This window comes from Salvelinus alpinus, chromosome 1, assembly GCF_045679555.1.
Source record: "Salvelinus alpinus chromosome 1, SLU_Salpinus.1, whole genome shotgun sequence".
Classification (NCBI taxonomy): domain Eukaryota; kingdom Metazoa; phylum Chordata; class Actinopteri; order Salmoniformes; family Salmonidae; genus Salvelinus; species Salvelinus alpinus.
Genome location: NC_092086.1, coordinates 28,000,226 through 28,020,367, shown reverse-complemented (window position 1 = coordinate 28,020,367; position 20,142 = coordinate 28,000,226). Strand labels below are relative to the sequence as shown.

Sequence of the window (20,142 nt, the reverse complement as noted above, 5' to 3'; positions counted from 1 at the left end):
AGGGTTGGGGTGGCCAGGTCAGTAGGTTAGAGGGAAAGTTGGGATGGTCAGGTCAGTAGGTTAGAGGGAATGTTGGGATGGTCAGGTCAGGTCAGTGGGTTGGAGGGAGGGTTGGGATGGTCAGGTCAGTAGGTTAGAGGGAACGCTGGGATGGTCAGGTCAGGTCAGTAGGTTAGAGGGTTGGAGGGAGGGTTGGGATGGTCAGGTCAGTAGGTTAGAGGGAGGGTTGGGATGGTCAGGTCAGGTCAGTGGGTTAGAGGGAGGGTTGGGATGGTCAGGTCAGGTCAGTGGGTTAGAAGGAGGGTTGGGATGGTCAGGTCAGGTCAGTAAGTTAGAGGGAGGGTTGGGATGGTCAGGCCAGGTCAGTAGGTTAGAGGGAGGGTTGGGATGGTCAGGCAGGGTCAGTGGGTTAGAGGGAGGGTTGGGATGGTCAGGTCAGTAGGTTGGAGTGAGGGTTGGGATGGTCAGGTCAGGTCAGTTGGTTAGAGGGAGGGTTGGGATGGTCAGGTCAGTGGGTTAGAGGGAGGGTTGGGGTGGGATGGTCAGGTCAGTGGGTTAGAGGGAGGGTTGGGATGGTCAGGTCAGGTCAGTGGGTTAGAGGGAGGGTTGGGATGGTCAGGTCAGGTCAGTGGGTTAGAGGGAGGGTTGGGGTGGGATGGTCAGGTCAGTGGGTTAGAGGGAGGGTTGGGATGGTCAGGTCAGTGGGTTAGAGGGAGGGTTGGGGTGGGATGGTCAGGTCAGTGGGTTAGAGGGAGGGTTGGGATGGTCAGGTCAGTGGGTTAGAGGGAGGGTTGGGATGGTCAGGTCAGGTCAGTGGGTTAGAGGGAGGGTTGGGATGGTCAGGTCAGGTCAGGTCAGTGGGTTAGAGGGAGGGTTGGGATGGTCAGGTCAGGTCAGTGGGTTAGAGGGAGGGTTGGGATGGTCAGGTCAGGTCAGTAGGTTAGAGGGAGGGTTGGGATGGTCAGGTCAGTGGGTTAGAGGGAGGGTTGGGATGGTCAGGTCAGGTCAGTGGGTTAGAGGGAGGGTTGGGATGGTCAGGTCAGGTCAGTGGGTTAGAGGGAGGGTTGGGATGGTCAGGTCAGGTCAGTGGGTTAGAGGGAGGGTTGGGATGGTCAGGTCAGGTCAGTGGGTTAGAGGGAGGGTTGGGGTGGGATGGTCAGGTCAGTGGGTTAGAGGGAGGGTTGGGGTGGGATGGTCAGGTCAGGTCAGTGGGTTAGAGGGAGGGTTGGGATGGTCAGGTCAGGTCAGTGGGTTAGAGGGAGGGTTGGGATGGTCAGGTCAGGTCAGTGGGTTAGAGGGAGGGTTGGGATGGTCAGGTCAGGTCAGTGGGTTAGAGGGAGGGTTGGGATGGTCAGGTCAGGTCAGTGGGTTAGAGGGAGGGTTGGGATGGTCAGGTCAGGTCAGTGGGTTAGAGGGAGGGTTGGGGTGGGATGGTCAGGTCAGTGGGTTAGAGGGAGGGTTGGGGTGGGATGGTCAGGTCAGTGGGTTAGAGGGAGGGTTGGGATGGTCAGGTCAGGTCAGTGGGTTAGAGGGAGGGTTGGGATGGTCAGGTCAGTGGGTTAGAGGGAGGGTTGGGATGGTCAGGTCAGGTCAGTGGGTTAGAGGGAGGGTTGGGGTGGGATGGTCAGGTCAGGTCAGTGGGTTAGAGGGAGGGTTGGGGTGGGATGGTCAGGTCAGGTCAGTGGGTTAGAGGCAGGGTTGGGATGGTCAGGTCAGGTCAGTGGGTTAGAGGGAGGGTTGGGGTGGGATGGTCAGGTCAGTGGGTTAGAGGGAGGGTTGGGGTGGGATGGTCAGGTCAGTGGGTTAGAGGGAGGGTTGGGATGGTCAGTGGGTTAGAGTGAGGGTTGGGGTGGGAGGTCAGTGGGTTAGAGGGAGGGTTGGGATGGTCAGGTCAGGTCAGTGGGTTGGAGTGAGGGTTGGGGTGGGATGGTCAGTGGGTTAGAGGGAGGGTTGGGGTGGGATGGTCAGGTCAGGTCAGTGGGTTAGAGGGAGGGTTGGGGTGGGATGGTCAGGTCAGGTCAGTGGGTTAGAGGGAGGGTTGGGGTGGGATGGTCAGGTCAGGTCAGTGGGTTAGAGGGAGGGTTGGGGTGGGATGGTCAGGTCAGGTCAGTGGGTTGGAGTGAGGGTTGGGGTGGGATGGTCAGTAGGTTAGAGGGAGGGTTGGGATGGTCAGGTCAGGTCAGTGGGTTAGAGGGAGGGTTGGGGTGGGATGGTCAGGTCAGGTCAGTGGGTTAGAGGGAGGGTTGGGGTGGGATGGTCAGGTCAGGTCAGTGGGTTAGAGGGAGGGTTGGGGTGGGATGGTCAGGTCAGGTCAGTGGGTTAGAGGGAGGGGTGGGATGGTCAGGTCATGGTCAGTACCCACTGGTACAGAGAGCCACCTGAGGGGGTAATGTAACCCAGGGGTTCAGTGAGAAGGTTAATAGACCTCAGCTGTATCTGTGCTGGACCTTAATGACCCAAGGGACCAGCGCCAGACTTTACAGTATTCTGTTGCACTCCTGTGTGACATAGTTGTTAGTGTATGGTGCTTGCAAGGCCATGGGTTGTTGGTTTGATTCCCGTGGGGGGCCACCCATATGAAAAATGTATGCTTGACTGTAAGAGGATAAAAGTGTCTGCCAAATTGTTTATGGTACTGTCATAACCTGTACAGGACACATAACCACACCAAATGATTTCTCCTTTAAATCCCACATGGGATTGTATGTGTGTGGTTATGTTTGGCAGCACAACAACCATGATAGACATGTGATCCATATCATCCTGTTAGTAAAGACAGCCCTCTCTGTCAGCTGCTGCCTGCAGGGGATGGGGACAGGAGTGGCTGTGTTCCAGCCCCATGGTGGGCTTGGAGCATGTGTTAGGAGTTGTGGTGTGTGTGTGTGTGTGTGTGTGTGTGTGTGCCAGGGAATGTGATACATGTGGCAGAAGAGTAGGTGTGGAGGAGGGTGTGTCACAGCCAGAAGGTCTGCAGAGGGATTCTCCACATGTCTCCATGGCTATCAAGTTACACATCTCACTATTGGGCAACAACTTCTGTCACTGTTGGTGCAACAGCCCTAGTTTTATAGATACAACACTGACATCTGGTGGAGGAAGTGTCTCATTTCCGATAGAGCTCTCTCTGTGTGTGTGTGTGTGTGTGTGTGTGTGTGTGTGTGTGTGTGTGTGTGTGTGTGTGTGTGTGTGTGTGTTCAGGAAGAATGCTGCTGTTGTTACTTTGAGCCAGTTTGAGCCATTAACTACACTGTTTATTGGTGTTGTCAGGTTTCCACTGAGAAAACAACACACTCAGAGATGATCAGCTACACTCCTATTCTGAAATATAGTCTCACTGCTGGACAAGATTGTCCTTGTTAAATTCAACTTAATCTCTTTTCACTGGAAACAGGTTGTAAATATAGAAAGAAGATGGTTTTGAATGCTGAGGTCGTACTCACTCAGGATGTTACTAATCCAGAACAATGCATGCAACAGGAAGTAACTGACATGTTCATTAGGATAGGATGGGATAGGATAATGTCCCGAGGGGGAAATTGTCTCAGACACACAGTACTGCTGTATAGAAAATAGACACTGGTCATGACATACCCAACATAATACGTACATTGCACCCCTGTCATAAACATTGTACACTTCTCATATAGTCACATACATAATACATATTGCACATTCTGTCATTAGTGTACTAAAGTACATTTTTGCAATATGTATTATGTGTTATATTATAATTCGTTTTTTTTGAAATGTAAAAAAAATAAAAATAGCCTGACTGTAAAGTTTTAGCGGTACCTTCTATCTTCCTATCTTCTAACATCTACAGTAATTGATCATTCTTTCTTTGACTCTTTGCTGCAAGCGACACACACACACTAACACACTCCCGCTCCGACAGAGAGGATGTACCCTCACACACACTAACACACTCCCGCTCCGACAGAGAGGATGTACCCTCACACACACTAACACACTCCCGCTCCGACAGAGAGGATGTACCCTCACACACACTAACACACTCCCGCTCCGACAGAGAGGATGTACCATCACACACACTAACACACTCCCGCTCTGACAGAGAGGATGTACCCTCACACACACTAACACACTCCCGCTCTGACAGAGAGGATGTACCCTCACACACACTAACACACTCCCGCTCTGACAGAGAGGATGTACCCTCACACACACTAACACACTCCCGCTCCGACAGAGAGGATGTACCCTCATACACACTAACACACTCCCGCTCCGACAGAGAGGATGTACCCTCACACACACTAACACACTCCCGCTCCGACAGAGAGGATGTACCCTCACACACACTAACACACTCCCGCTCCGACAGAGAGGATGTACCCTCACACACACTAACACACTCCCGCTCCGACAGAGAGGATGTACCCTCACACACACTAACACACTCCCGCTCCGACAGAGAGGATGTACCCTCACACACACTAACACACTCCCGCTCCGACAGAGAGGATGTACCCTCACACACACTAACACACTCCCGCTCCGACAGAGAGGATGTACCCTCACACACACTAACACACTCCCGCTCCGACAGAGAGGATGTACCCTCATACACACTAACACACTCCCGCTCCGACAGAGAGGATGTACCATCACACACACTAACACACTCCCGCTCCGACAGAGAGGATGTACCCTCACACACACTAACACACTCCCGCTCCGACAGAGAGGATGTACCCTCACACACACTAACACACTCCCGCTCTGACAGAGAGGATGTACCCTCACACACACTAACACACTCCCGCTCCGACAGAGAGGATGTACCCTCACACACACTAACACACTCCCGCTCCGACAGAGAGGATGTACCCTCACACACACTAACACACTCCCGCTCCGACAGAGAGGATGTACCCTCACACACACTAACACACTCCCGCTCTGACAGAGAGGATGTACCCTCACACACACTAACACACTCCCGCTCCGACAGAGAGGATGTACCCTCATACACACTAACACACTCCCGCTCCGACAGAGAGGATGTACCCTCACACACACTAACACACTCCCGCTCTGACAGAGAGGATGTACCCTCACACACACTAACACACTCCCGCTCTGACAGAGAGGATGTACCCTCACACACACTAACACACTCCCGCTCCGACAGAGAGGATGTACCCTCACACACACTAACACACTCCCGCTCTGACAGAGAGGATGTACCCTCACACACACTAACACACTCCCGCTCTGACAGAGAGGATGTACCCTCACACACACTAACACACTCCCGCTCCGACAGAGAGGATGTACCCTCACACACACTAACACACTCCCGCTCTGACAGAGAGGATGTACCCTCACACACACTAACACACTCCCGCTCCAACAGAGAGGGTGTACCCTCATACACACTAACACACTCCCGCTCCGACAGAGAGGATGTACCCTCATACACACAGTCTGTGAGCAGAGCGGGACAGGTCTAGTTAGTGATGTATTAATCCCCATAGCCACAGGTTCACCCTCAGTACTCAATCCCTGTACGCCTGTATTCTGTCGGTCTACTCTCTGGCTGCTTAGCCGTTGGTGGCCCCAGGCACTTTACACAGCTTACACTACGGAAACCACCAACAGAGTCTGGGCTTTAAAAGACTAGAATGGAAATAGTTGCTTCAGGCTTGTGACAGACTTTTGTAGGTGAAAGAATCCAATATAGATAATTCAGTTTCTTACACATGCACCCAGACTCATACACAGACTCATACACCGACTCTTACACAGACTCATACACCGACTCTTACACAGACTCATACACCGACTCTTACACAGACTCATACACCGACTCATACCCAGACTCATACACAGACTCATACACCGACTCTTACACAGACTCTTACACAGACTCATACACCGACTCATACACCGACTCTTACACAGACTCATACACAGACTCTTACACAGACTCTTACACAGACTCATACACAGACTCATACCCAGACTCTTACACAGACTCATACACCGACTCTTACACAGACTCATACACAAACCCTTACACAGACCCCATACACAGACTCTTACACAGACTCATACACAAACCCTTACACAGACTCATTAACAGACTCTTACACACATGCAGACACTCACACATGCACACGCACACGCACACACACACACACACACACACAGAGAAGGAAGTTCACATGGTCCTTAAATCATTACCCAACTTATTTATTATCTGAAGATCTCTTCCACTGACCATAGTGGTGCTGGAACAGGCTCGACCATAGTAGTGCTGGAACAGGCTCGACCATAGTGGTGCTGGAACAGGCTCGACCATAGTGGTGCTGGAACAGGCTCGACCATAGTGGTGCTGGAACAGGCTCGACCATAGTGGTGCTGGAACAGGCTCGACCATAGTGGTGCTGGAACAGGCTCGACCATAGTGGTGCTGGAACAGGCTCGACCATAGTGGTGCTGGAACAGGCTCGACCATAGTGGTGCTGGAACAGGCTCGACCATAGTGGTGCTGGAACAGGCTCGACCATAGTGGTGCTGGAACAGGCTCGACCATAGTGATGCTGGAACAGGCTCGACCATAGTGGTGCTGGATCAGGCTCGACCATAGTGGTGCTGGAACAGGCTCGACCATCGTGGTGCTGGAACAGGCTCGACCATAGTGGTGCTGGAACAGGCTCGACCATAGTGGTGCTGGAACAGGCTCGACCATAGTGATGCTGGAACAGGCTCGACCATAGTGGTGCTGGAACAGGCTCGACCATAGTGATGGTGGAACAGGCTCGACCATAGTGGTGCTGGAACAGGCTCGACCATAGTGGTGCTGGAACAGGCTCGACCATAGTGGTGCTGGAACAGGCTCGACCATAGTGGTGCTGGAACAGGCTCGACCATAGTGGTGCTGGAACAGGCTCGACCATAGTGGTGCTGGAACAGGCTCGACCATAGTGGTGCTGGAACAGGCTCGACCATAGTGGTGCTGGAACAGGCTCGACCATAGTGGTGCTGGAACAGGCTAGACCATAGTGGTGCTGGAACAGGCTCGACCATAGTGGTGCTGGAACAGGCTCGACCATAGTGGTGCTGGAACAGGCTCGACCATAGTGGTGCTGGAACAGGCTAGACCATAGTGGTGCTGGAACAGGCTAGACCATAGTGGTGCTGGAACAGGCTAGACCATAGTGGTGCTGGAACAGGCTAGACCATAGTGGTGCTGGAACAGGCTCGACCATAGTGGTGCTGGAACAGGCTCGACCATAGTGGTGCTGGAACAGGCTCGACCATAGTGGTGCTGGAACAGGCTCGACCATAGTGGTGCTGGAACAGGCTCGACCATAGTGGTGCTGGAACAGGCTCGACCATAGTGGTGCTGGAACAGGCTCGACCATAGTGGTGCTGGAACAGGCTAGACCATAGTGGTGCTGGAACAGGCTCGACCATAGTGGTGCTGGAACAGGCTCGACCATAGTGGTGCTGGAACAGGCTAGACCATAGTGGTGCTGGAACAGGCTAGACCATAGTGGTGCTGGAACAGGCTAGACCATAGTGGTGCTGGAACAGGCTAGACCATAGTGGTGCTGGAACAGGCTCGACCATAGTGAACTAGAACTAAGCACAGGCAAAATCCTAGAGGGAAACCTGGTTCAGTCTGCTTTGCACCAGACACTGGGAGATGAATTTACCTTTCGCCAGGACAATAACCTAAAACACAAGGCCAAATCACAAGGCCAAATCTAACTGGAGTTGCTTACCAAGACAGAGAATGAGTGGCTGAGTTGCACTTTTGACTTAAATCTGCTTGAAAATATATGGCAAGACCTGAAAACGGTTGTCTAGCAATGATCAACAACAAATTTGACAGAGCTTGAAGAATTATATAAAGAATAATGGGCAAATGTTGCACAATCCAGGTGTGGAATAAGTGATAATGCCGGAGAAGCCGGTGTTTGGAGGATATATTGGCACGGGTGTTGTTAGGGCAAACCGTGCCAATATCTCCTCCAAACTCCAGCTCCTAGGGCATTATCACTTTTATACAACAGGTTACCAACATATTCAAATAATGATTTACATATTTTCATTAAAAATGTTATTTTGATGAATGTATTCATACTATTTCATCGTTCCACAGGATATAGTCCCGAAACAAATCTTGGGTTGCTACCCAAGCCGGTGGTTGTTCGTTCTATTGGTTTGGTTGCCAGGGACGCGACCCAGTCCTTCAGTCTTTTTGTTCTGTATTTATGGACACGACCCAGTCGTTCGTTCTAAATGTTCCATTGCCATTCTGGCTGCAACATTCTTTTACCTTGTTTGCTAGCTAGCCAACTATGGCTAACTTACAGTCACGTCAAACAGTGCAAATAATAACAACAGTAGCTGCATTTGTTTAAGCTGTTTTCTAGTGACATGTATTTGGATACATCCATAACAATGAGCTAATGAGGCGAGATTTCGCCTGGCATAGAAAATGTGCTCTCTTGTTAGGTCACTGTTGTGGTGTTCAGAGGAGCTAGCCAACAACACAGCTAACACAATAACTTCAAACTGAAGCTGGAAAGACTGCAAACTAGCTGCACTTCGTTTCGTTTGACCTTTTTTCAATTGACATTTCTTTGTATATATCCATAAAAATGATGCCAGCTGATTCATGATTTCGTTTGGCTGAGAACGCTGCCTGTCTCTCTCTCTCATCCCGACCCCTACACATTCATTAATATGGGACAGTTGGAGATTGAATTTGAATATTGAAACAATGTTGCAAATGTCGGAGAAACAGACAGTAAGGTTTATACAAATCTCCGCTGTTGAAAAGTAAACTAGATGCTTTTTATAGTGGAGATCAAATGCATAACGTCCCTGTGTCACGGCCGTTGCTGGAAGAAGACCAAGGTACAGCGTGGTCAGCGTACATTTTCCTTTTTATTTCAAAATGTCGCCAACAAACGAAAAACAACCGTGAAGCTTACAGGGCATTAGTGCCACAAACAAAGTTAACTACCCACACCGAAAGGAGGGAAAAAGGGCTACCTAAGTATGGTTCCCAATCAGAGACAACGATAGACAGCTGTCCCTGATTGAGAACCATACCCGGCCAAAACATAGTAATAAAGAAACATAGAAAACAAAACATAGAATGCCCACCCCAAATCACACCCTGACCAAACCAAATAGGGACATAAAAAGGTTCTCTAAGGTCAGGGCGTGACACCCTGCCTGGGCTGATGAGACAGTGGATTGCACAGTCAGATGGAACAGAGTAAATAGGCATTTTAACGTAATAGATCTAGCTGGTGGTAATTTGTGGAATAGACACCGGCTGGAATGCGCTTTTAACCAATCAGCATTCAGGATTAGACCCACCCGTTGTATAAAAGCTCTCAGAGACTTACCCAGAAAGACTCACAGCTGTAATTGCTGCCTAATGTGATTCTAACATGTATTGACTCAGGAGGTTGAATACTTACAGTATCTAATCAAGATATATTAGTGTTTTATTTTTAATACACTTTTTACAAATGTTGGAGTTTTCTTCCGCTTTGACATTACGGAGTATTTTGTTTAGATCGTTGACAAAAAAATGACAATTACATCCATTTAATCCCACTTTGTAACACAACAAAATGAGGAACATTTAAGGGGTGTGAATACTTTCTGGAGGCTCTGTATATTTCCATCAACGGTTTTTATTTTCCTCACAGTGTTGCATACAGAGAATCTGAATTGCTTCAAAGTTGTGTTCCTTGCTTCAAAGTTGTGTATATTTACAGTTAGTGTATACTTGTGGAAGATAAAACAGGTGAGTCTACCCATGAGTATGTGCACACACGTGTGAATGTGCATGTGTTCTAATGTGTGTGGGTGTGCGTCTGTATGAAGAGTGGCTGTGATACATCTTCACTAGCAGGAATAACACAGGAGTAAATACAGGCAGAGACCACTGGAAGAAAAGCAAGAGAGAGGGAAGGAGTAGGGAGGGAGGGAAGGAGGGAGGAAGAAAGAGAGAGCGAGAGAGAATTGGAGAGAGTGAGAGAGAGGGTGTGGGGGGTTGTCATCGCTCTCTCATTCCAAGCTCTGCAGCAACAACAGCAGCTCTGAAAGTGGAAGAGGGAGGAGGAGGACGAGAAGAGAGGGAGGGAAAAAAGTTGGTGGATTTAAAAAAGGGACTCTTGGATCAGTGAGCTGCTACCTCTGTCTGCCCCCCCCCCCCCCCCGCATGGGCTCCTAATTTGGGATTTGTTTAAAGCGGGAGACAGCGTCTGGGAGACTTTGCCTTGCGTGGGAATAAGGGATTCCTGCTCCCTCAGATTCAACCACAAAATGTCTGATTCCACTGTCAATGCTCACTTGGAAGGAATCCTATCAGACTTTGAAGGTTAGTCTTCTCTTTTGGACTCTTCTTCTCCTCTTTTTCTGTCTCTCTGTCTTTTCTTTACTGCTCTTTTAGGGAACATCTTCAGTCCTGCCATGAGGACACATCATATCCAAACTTTGTATTATATCTTTTTTTAAATAGAGAGTATTTTTCATTGAGAGTTCTATATGTTGAATGTGGGTATTGAAATGGAACATGAGAGTTCTATATGTTGAATGTGGGTATTGAAATGGAACATGAGAGTTCTATATGTTAAATGTGGGTATTGAAATGGAACATGAGAGTTCTATATGTTGAATGTGGGTATTGAAATGGAACATGAGAGTTCTATATGTTGAATGTGGGTATTGAAATGGAACATGAGAGTTCTATATGTTGAATGTGGGTATTGAAATGGAACATGAGAGTTCTATATGTTGAATGTGGGTATTGAAATGGAACATGAGAGTTCTATATGTTGAATGTGGGTATTGAAATGGAACATGAGAGTTCTATATGTTGAATGTGGGTATTGAAATGGAACATGAGAGTTCTATATGTTGAATGTGGGTATTGAAATGGAACATGAGAGTTCTATATGTTGAATGTGGGTATTGAAATGGAACATTACCTTTGGAATGCTGCCTTTTCAACTGCTTCTTCAGGTCAACTATTCTCTCTCTCTTTCTGTAGCTGCTGTGAGCTGCGTGTGTGTCAGCCATGGAGGTCATGTGGGCATATGGTGTGTGAGAGAGTGTTCAGTTCAGAGCACAGTGTGCTATTGATTTAGCAGCTCTTTATAAGGCTCTCTAAAGGAGAGAGAGAGAGAGAGAGAGAGACAGAGAGAGAGAGAGAGAGAGAGAGAAACTTGACTTTTTACTGCTCTTTATTGAGACATCCTCACTACGAAAACACAAATCAAATCAAACTATTTATAGACCAAATTTCCTACAGGGGATACACAATAGTACCTCCAGTGAAATCTCCCTCCACCCCTAGCAAGAGAGAAGGAGAGGGAAAGAGAGAGATCCCTTTAAAAGAAACTCAGCAACTGACCACGGCTGTGAGAGTAACACCTGGCTCTCTTCTCCCTCCCCCATCCTACCACCACCTTTTCTACCTCTCTCTTTTCCTACATCCCTCCCTCCTTTTTAGTGGCTTTCTTCCCCTTTTCATCTCTCTGCCCCTGGCACAGATTCCCTCTGTCATCCCTCTCCTCCTTCTCCTCCTCCTTTTCGTCTCTCAGTGCCTCGTCCATCCTCTGTACGTCTCCAGCCGTGGGCTTTACTGACAGGCTGACACCTCTCCCATGTCTGCATCTACCTGCGTACTTCACAAACACATGCCCATTAGGTACGCATCCACACCTGTCCAGAGCTGATCCCTGTCAACACCAGGTATCTAGTGGTATGTGCTATGTGCTCACTGCTCACTCCCTGTAACTGCCTGCTGCAACCAGTGGCATACTGGTTTCAGTTTCTGAAGAAAGACTGAACACAAACAATAGTTGAGATGAAGGAAAGGAGTACAGGAAGAGGAGGAGAAATGATGAGGAAAGTGAAGAAAAGCTGTCAGATGCTGACTGGAATGCTGTCAAAGTGCTTGTATAAGTCTGTGTTAAAAACATTTTTCTTTCGGTTGTTGTCAAAGCTAATGGGCTACTGTCTTTCCTTTCCAGTAGTGTGGGATGCCTCCTGATTTGGGAATGCTGAATACATGACTGTGTCCCAGTGTTTTGTGTCACAACTCAATTATGCAGAACGTGTGTGTGTGTGTGTGTGTGTGTGTGTGTGTGTGTGTGTGTGTGTGTGTGTGTGTGTGTGTGTGTGTGTGTGTGTGTGTGTGTGTGTGTGTGTGTGTGTGTGTGTGTGTGTGTGTGTGTGTGTGTGTGTGTGTGTGTGTGTGTGTGTGTGTGTGTGTGTGTGTGCTTCAGTCTCCGATGTCTGTGACGTGATGAACACAAAGGAGACATAGAAAGAAAGGTGTCTCTGACTGTCACTACTGTATGAGGTTAAATGTGTCACTCTTCCAAACGGTCATCCTAACTCAGGGGTCTCCAACCCTGTTCCTGGAAAGCTATCCTCCTGTAGGTTTTCGCTCCAACCCCAGTTGTAACTAAAATGGTTCAGTTTGTCAACCAGCTAATTATTAGAATCAGATGTGCTAGATTAGGGTTGGAGTGAAAACCTAAAGGATGGTAACTATCTGTGGTAGTAGGAGACTCAGAGGACAGGGCACTGTGGTAGTAGGAGACTCAGAGGACAGGGTGCTGTGGTAGTAGGAGACTCGGGACAGGGTGCTGTGGGAGTAGGAGACTCAGGACAGGGCACTGTGGTAGTAGGAAACTCAGAGGACAGGGTGCTGTGGAAGTAGGAGACTCAGAGGACAGGGTGCTGTGGTAGTAGGAGACTCAGAGGACAGGGTGCTGTGGAAGTAGGAGGCTCAGGACAGGGTACTATGGTAGTAGGAGACTCGGGACAGGGTGCTGTGGGAGTAGGAGACTCAGGACAGGGTACTATGGTAGTAGGAGACTCGGGACAGGGTGCTGTGGGAGTAGGAGACTCAGGACAGGGCACTGTGGTAGTAGGAGACTCGGGACAGGGTGCTGTGGGAGTAGGAGACTCAGGACAGGGTACTATGGTAGTAGGAGACTCAGGACAGGGCACTGTGGTAGTAGGAAACTCAGAGGACAGGGTGCTGTGGAAGTAGGAGACTCAGAGGACAGGGTGCTGTGGTAGTAGGAGACTCAGAGGACAGGGTGCTGTGGAAGTAGGAGACTCAGAGGACAGGGTGCTGTGGTAGTAGGAGACTCAGAGGACAGGGTGCTGTGGAAGTAGGAGACTCAGAGGACAGGGTGCTGTGGAAGTAGGAGGCTCAGAGGACAGGGTGTTTTGGTAGTAGGAGACTCAGGACAGGGTACTGTGGTAGTAGGGGACTCAGAGGACAGGGCACTGTGGTAGTAGGAGACTCAGGACAGGGTGCTGTGGTAGTAGGAGACTCAGGACAGGGTACTGTGGTAGTAGGAGACTCAGGACAGGGCACTGTGGTAGTAGGAGACTCAGAGGACAGGGCACTGTGGTAGTAGGAGACTCAGGACAGGGCACTGTGGTAGTAGGAGACTCAGGACAGGGTGCTGTGGTAGTAGGAGACTCGGGACAGGGTGCTGCTGTAGTAGGAGACTCGGGACAGGGTGCTGTGGTAGTAGGAGACTCAGAACAGGGCACTGTGGTAGTAGGAGACTCAGAACAGGGCACTGTGGTAGTAGGAGACTCAGGGGACAGGGTGCTGTGGTAGTAGGAGACTCAGAACAGGGCACTGTGGTAGTAGGAGACTCAGGACAGGGCATTGTGGTAGTAGGAGACTCAGGACAGTGTACTGTGGTAGTAGGAGACTCAGCGGACAGGGCACTGTGGTAGTAGGAGACTCAGGACAGGGCACTGTGGTAGTAGGAGACTCAGAGGACAGGGTACTGTGGTAGTAGGAGACTCAGAGGACAGGGTACTGTGGTAGTAGGAGACTCAGAGGACAGGGTACTGTGGTAGTAGGAGACTCAGAGGACAGGGTACTGTGGTAGTAGGAGACTCAGAGGACAGGGTGCTCCCACAGCCTGGTGATGACCTCAGACATGACCTCAGCTATGACCTCATCCTGACACAACCCTGGGTCTACTGACCAGGATAAGAATGTCTGCTAAGTGGCAGACATTGTGAATTAGAATACATTCTACTTATTTATTTGATTTGATTTCACCTTTATTTAACCAGGTAGTGTCACGTCCGTTGTTGGAATGAGACCAAGGCGCAGCGTGGTAAGCGTACATCTTTCTTTATTTTGATGAACACCAAAAAAACAACAAAAGATAAACGAACGTTACGTTCTGCAGGCTACACAGTAACAAAAACAAGATCCCACAATCTAAGGTGGGAAAAAGGGCTGCCTAAGTATGATCCCCAATCAGAGACAACGATACACAGCTGCCTCTGATTGGGAACCATACTAGGCCAACCAAGAAATAGAAACATAGATTTGCCCACGCAAGTCACACCCTGACCTAACCAAATAGAGAATAAAAAAGTCTCTCTAAGGTCAGGGCGTGACAGGTAGGCTAGTTGAGAACAAGTTCTCATTTGCAACTGCGACCTGGCCAAGATAAAGCAAAGCAGTTCGACACATACAACAACACAAAGTTACATATGGAATAAACAAACATACAATCAATAATACAGTTGAAAAGTCTATATACAGCATGTGCAAATGAGGTAGGATAAGAGAGGTAAGGCAATAAATAGGCCATGGTGGCGAAGTAATTACAATATAGCAATTAAACACTGGAGTGATAGATGTGCAGAAGATGAATGTGCAAGTAGAGATACTGGGATGCAAAGGAGCAAGATAAATAAATAAATAAATACAGTATGGGGATGAGGTAGATTGGATGGGCTATTTACAGATGAGCTATGTACAGGTGCAGTGATCTGTGAGCTGCTCTGACAGCTGGTGCTTAAAGTTAGTCAGGCAGATATAAGTCTCCAGCTTCAGTAATTTTTGCAATTCGTTCCAGTCATTGGCAGCAGAGAACTGGAAGGAGAGGAGGCCAAAGGAAGAATTGGCTTTGGGGGTGACCAGTGAGATATACCTGCTTGAGCGCGTGCTACGGGTGGGTGCTGCTATGGTGACCAGTGAGCTGAGATAAGGCGAGGCTTTACCTAGCAGAGTCTTGTAGATGACCTGGAGCCAGTGGGTTTGGCGATGAGTATGACGCGAGAGCCAGCCAATGTCTGAATATGTGAGTTTGTGCTCTATTGAAGGGGCTCTTAGGTTGATCTTATGTTCTGTAGTACTGCTGCTGAAGATGGCAGCCACCTCAGGAGAACAGCAATGATTTAGGAATAGTCTTCGTAAACAAACTAGAGTTCAACATTAATGTAGGTCCCACTCTGCCTGGCTACCCATTTACATCACTCCAGCCAAACGGACCTTTCTTCTCCACTAGGAGTCTGGATTTGCTTCCTTCCACTACAATCTCGAGAATGCGAACACTTTCTGGACATTCTGACTGGTCCCAGAAACCGAGTGGTTGGACCAGAGCCGGCCTACATGATGACGTTATTAACGTTGATACTCTGACTGGTTAGATTTGTTAGAGATGATCCAATCGGTGATGAATTTGATTTGTACATTTTGAAGTCACACAAATGACCTCTAGGCTGCCAGTTTCAGACTGAATGTATGTCGTGATCGACAGATCAGAGGAATCCATGGAGGGTGAGGGGTCAGGCAAGGTCCCACTGCTCCAGAGCCGTGGAGTGAAGTAGTCCCCCCCTCCCACACACACACACACACACACACACACACATCCACACCCACACGCACGCACGCACGCACACACACACACACACACACACTCTTTCTTTCTGTCTTTTACGTTCTCTCTCTTTCTTACTGTCTTTTACATTCTGAGGGCGTTTAGGCAGTGAGAGGAAATTCCAGAGAGAGAGAGAGAGCAGATTTCTGTGGTGGGTGAAATTGTTTGGGTAGACAGAGGAGGAGAGGATATCCACACACAGACTGGCCTCTCTTCTCTTTACAGAGGAGTGGATATACACACAGCCTGGCCTCTCTTCTCTATACAGAGGAGGAGTGGATATCCACACAGCCTGGCCTCTCTTCTCTTTACAGAGGAGGAGTGGATATCCACACAGCCTAGCCTCTCTTCTCTTTACAGAGGAGTGGATATCCACACAGCCTGGCCTCTCTTCTCTATACAGAGGAGGAGTGGATATCCACACAGCCTGGCCTCTTCTCTTTACAGAGGAGGAGTGGAGTGGATATCCACACAGCCTGGCCTCTCTTCTCTTTACAGAGGAGGAGTGGATATCCACACACAGCCTGGCATCTCTTCTCTTTACAGAGGAGGAGAGGATATCCACACAGCCTGGACTCTCTTCTCTTTACAGAGGAGGAGTGGATATCCACACACAGACTGGCCTCTCTTCTCTTTACAGAGGAGGAGTGGATATCCACACACAGCCTGGCCTCTCTTCTCTTTACAGAGCAGGAGTGGATATTCACACAGCCTGGCCTCTCTTCTCTTTACAGAGGAGGAGTGGATATCCACACAGCCTGGCCTCTCTTCTCTTTACAGAGGAGGAGTGGATATCCACAAACAGCCTGGCCTCTCTTCTCTTTACAGAGGAGGAGTGGATATCCACACACAGCCTGGCCTCTCTTCTCTTTACAGAGGAGGAGTGGATATCCACACAGCCTGGACTCTCTTCTCTTTACAGAGGAGGAGTGGATATCCACACAGCCTGGCCTCTCTTCTCTTTACAGAGCAGGAGTGGATATCCACACAGCCTGGCCTCTCTTCTCTTTACAGAGGAGGAGTGGATATCCACACACAGACTGGCCTCTCTTCTCTTTACAGAGGAGGAGTGGATATCCACACAGCCTGGCATCTCTTCTCTTTACAGAGGAGTGGATATCCACACACAGCCTGGCCTCTCTTCTCTTTACAGAGGAGGAGTGGATATCCACACACAGCCTGGACTATCTTCTCTTCACAGAGGAGGAGTGGATATCCACACACAGCCTGGCCTCTCTTCTCTTTACAGAGGAGGAGAGGATATCCACACAGCCTGGCCTCTCTTCTCTTTACAGAGGAGTGGATATCCACACACAGCCTGGCCTCTCTTCTCTTTACAGAGGAGGAGTGGATATCCACACAGCCTGGCCTCTCTTCTCTTTACAGAGGAGTGGATATCCACACAGCCTGGCCTCTCTTCTCTTTACATAGGAGGAGTGGATATCCACACAGCCTGGCCTCTCTTCTCTTTACAGAGGAGGAGTGGATATCCACACAGCCTGGCCTCTCTTCTCTTTACAGAGGAGGAGTGGATATCCACACAGCCTGGCCTCTCTTCTCTTTACAGAGGAGGAGTGGATATCCACACACAGCCTGGCCTCTCTTCTCTTTACAGAGGAGGAGTGGATATCCACACAGCCTGGACTCTCTTCTCTTTACAGAGGAGGAGTGGATATCCACACAGCCTGGCCTCTCTTCTCTTTACAGAGCAGGAGTGGATATCCACACAGCCTGGCCTCTCTTCTCTTTACAGAGGAGGAGTGGATATCCACACACAGACTGGCCTCTCTTCTCTTTACAGAGGAGGAGTGGATATCCACACAGCCTGGCATCTCTTCTCTTTACAGAGGAGTGGATATCCACACACAGCCTGGCCTCTCTTCTCTTTACAGAGGAGGAGTGGATATCCACACACAGCCTGGACTCTCTTCTCTTCACAGAGGAGGAGTGGATATCCACACAGCCTGGCCTCTCTTCTCTTTACAGAGGAGGAGAGGATATCCACACAGCCTGGCCTCTCTTCTCTTTACAGAGGAGGAGTGGATATCCACACACAGCCTGGCCTCTCTTCTCTTTACAGAGGAGGAGTGGATATCCACACAGCCTGGCCTCTCTTCTCTTTACAGAGGAGTGGATATCCACACAGCCTGGCCTCTCTTCTCTTTACATAGGAGGAGTGGATATCCACACAGCCTGGCCTCTCTTCTCTTTACAGGGGAGGAGTGGATATCCACACAGCCTGGCCTCTCTTCTCTTTACAGAGGAGGAGTGGATATCCACACAGCCTGGCCTCTCTTCTCTTTACAGAGGAGGAGTGGATATCCACACACAGCCTGGCCTCTCTTCTCTTTACAGAGGAGGAGTGGATATCCACACAGCCTGGACTCTCTTCTCTTTACAGAGGAGGAGTGGATATCCACACAGCCTGGCCTCTCTTCTCTTTACAGAGCAGGAGTGGATATCCACACAGCCTGGCCTCTCTTCTCTTTACAGAGCAGGAGTGGATATCCACACAGCCTGGCCTCTGTTCTCTTTACAGAGGAGGAGTGGATATCCACACAGCCTGGCCTCTCTTCTCTTTACATAGGAGGAGTGGATATCCACACAGCCTGGCCTCTCTTCTCTTTACAGAGGAGGAGAGGATATCCACACACAGCCTGGCCTCTCTTCTCTTTACAGAGGAGTGGATATCCACACACAGCCTGGCCTCTCTTCTCTTTACAGAGGAGGAGTGGATATCCACACAGCCTGGCATCTCTTCTCTTTACAGAGGAGGAGTGGATATCCACACAGCCTGGCCTCTCTTCTCTTTACAGAGGAGTGGATATCCACACACAGCCTGGCCTCTCTTCTCTTAACAGAGGAGGAGTGGATATCCACACAGCCTGGCATCTCTTCTCTTTACAGAGGAGGAGAGGATCTTCAGTGCCTGCCCTGCTCTCAGCTTTAACCCTCTCCTCACTGCCAATGTAGTAGAAGTTGCCTTTAACCACTGATTTAGGGTCAGATATACTCTTTTCTCCATGAGTGGTTCAGGTCAGTATTGGAGGTAAAACAATCTGATCTTAGATCATTCTTTAAGTACTTATTTTGTGTTACACTAATGGTTGATATGAATAACACAAGGGGTTATTTTATGTCATCATATGACAGTCAGTTCTTAGTTATGTTATGCTGGGCTATCCCCTCCCCTCAGGAAGTATCTTCCCTCAGTCTGCAGTACAAGCCAATGCTACCATGACAACTAAATGAAGGGTCTACCTCTTTTTATAGGCTCAGTTTCTGACAGGCAGGGCAGCAATTAGACCAGAGGTAGAGATCCAAGGTTGCATCCCATATGGCATCTTCCTATTTGCTATTTAGTGCACTACTTTTGACCGGGGCCCATAGGAAATAGGGTGCCATTTGGGACATTCATCAAGTCTTTCACATACTGTGGAAAACCAGAATTAAGAAAACTGTGATCTAGCTGTGGTTGTTTTTCCTGAATACCCCTCAATTGGTTAGTGCACGTTATATAACCTAAAACATGTCTTCTGAACATACCATATCTAGAGGGGATTATTAGAATGTATGGGAGCTTCAGAATTCAACACATTCTGGGTGGTTTTCAACAGGGAGAAAGGATCAGTGTCTGAGACTGTCTAATCAGACAGCTTTTCAGGACACAAAATTAAGTGGAATGAAATGGTTGTGCTCTATGATGATTCACGTTAATGGGATTACCAATCATGTCCAGTAAAAACGCATTGATAAGGCATTGAAAACGTATTGTTAACGTGATTGATTGCTCAATCTTTTCAACTGCTTCCCAAGGCATTTCATCTGGCATTTTGAATCTGACCTGCACAATGCATTACAAAGCAAGCCCACTCAAATACTGGTTTCCCAACTTAACTATTACATTTTGTGCCAATCTGTCATTGTTCTGCACAGTAGCTTCCCTGACCCCACTCTATTAGCGAACCCCATTGGAGGACAGCACAGGAAGTGTCCCCTGCCAGGAGCTGAAAGGCCAACCAGCCGTCTCCGTCCTTATCTGCCCTATCAGTTCACCTCTCACGACTAACACAGGTGTCCTGCCTCTGCCGCCATGCTGTGTGTGTTGTAGCTGGAGGCTACTGGGACCTACTGCTGGGGTCACTCCCAGGCAGGGAGAACATAGCCTCTGCCGCCATGCTGTGTGTGTTGTAGCTGGAGGCTACTGGGACCTACTGCTGGGGTCACTCCCAGGCAGGGAGAACATAGCAGGTCTTTGTATGTTTTCAGCTACCGCTCTTTGTTATTCTCCCTGTAGAACATGTGGAGTGTAACTTATACTCTGCACACAGACACACACACAGCCACCAATGCACGTAGACACACACACACACACACACACACACCACACACTCACACACACACACACACAGAGAGA

At 49.0% G+C, this 20,142-nt stretch overlaps 1 protein-coding gene across 4 annotated transcripts in view; it reads left to right on the top strand.

Annotated features, from left to right (window-relative positions):
• Positions 1–20,142, top strand: part of LOC139572722 (septin-9-like) — a 168,312-nt gene that overhangs the window by 65,562 nt on the left and 82,608 nt on the right. Inside the window, exons 1-2 of one of the 4 annotated variants that reach the window (XM_071395437.1) lie at positions 10,217–10,381; positions 11,516–11,767. The exons of 2 other annotated variants lie outside the window; for them this stretch is intronic. In XM_071395437.1, the coding sequence (XP_071251538.1) occupies positions 10,327–10,381; positions 11,516–11,767 (307 nt within the window). In that variant the 5' untranslated portion in view covers positions 10,217–10,326. Of the gene's footprint in view, positions 1–10,216; positions 10,382–11,515; positions 11,768–20,142 lie in introns of those variants that run through there. One more of the 4 variants, XM_071395455.1, reaches the window with a different exon arrangement.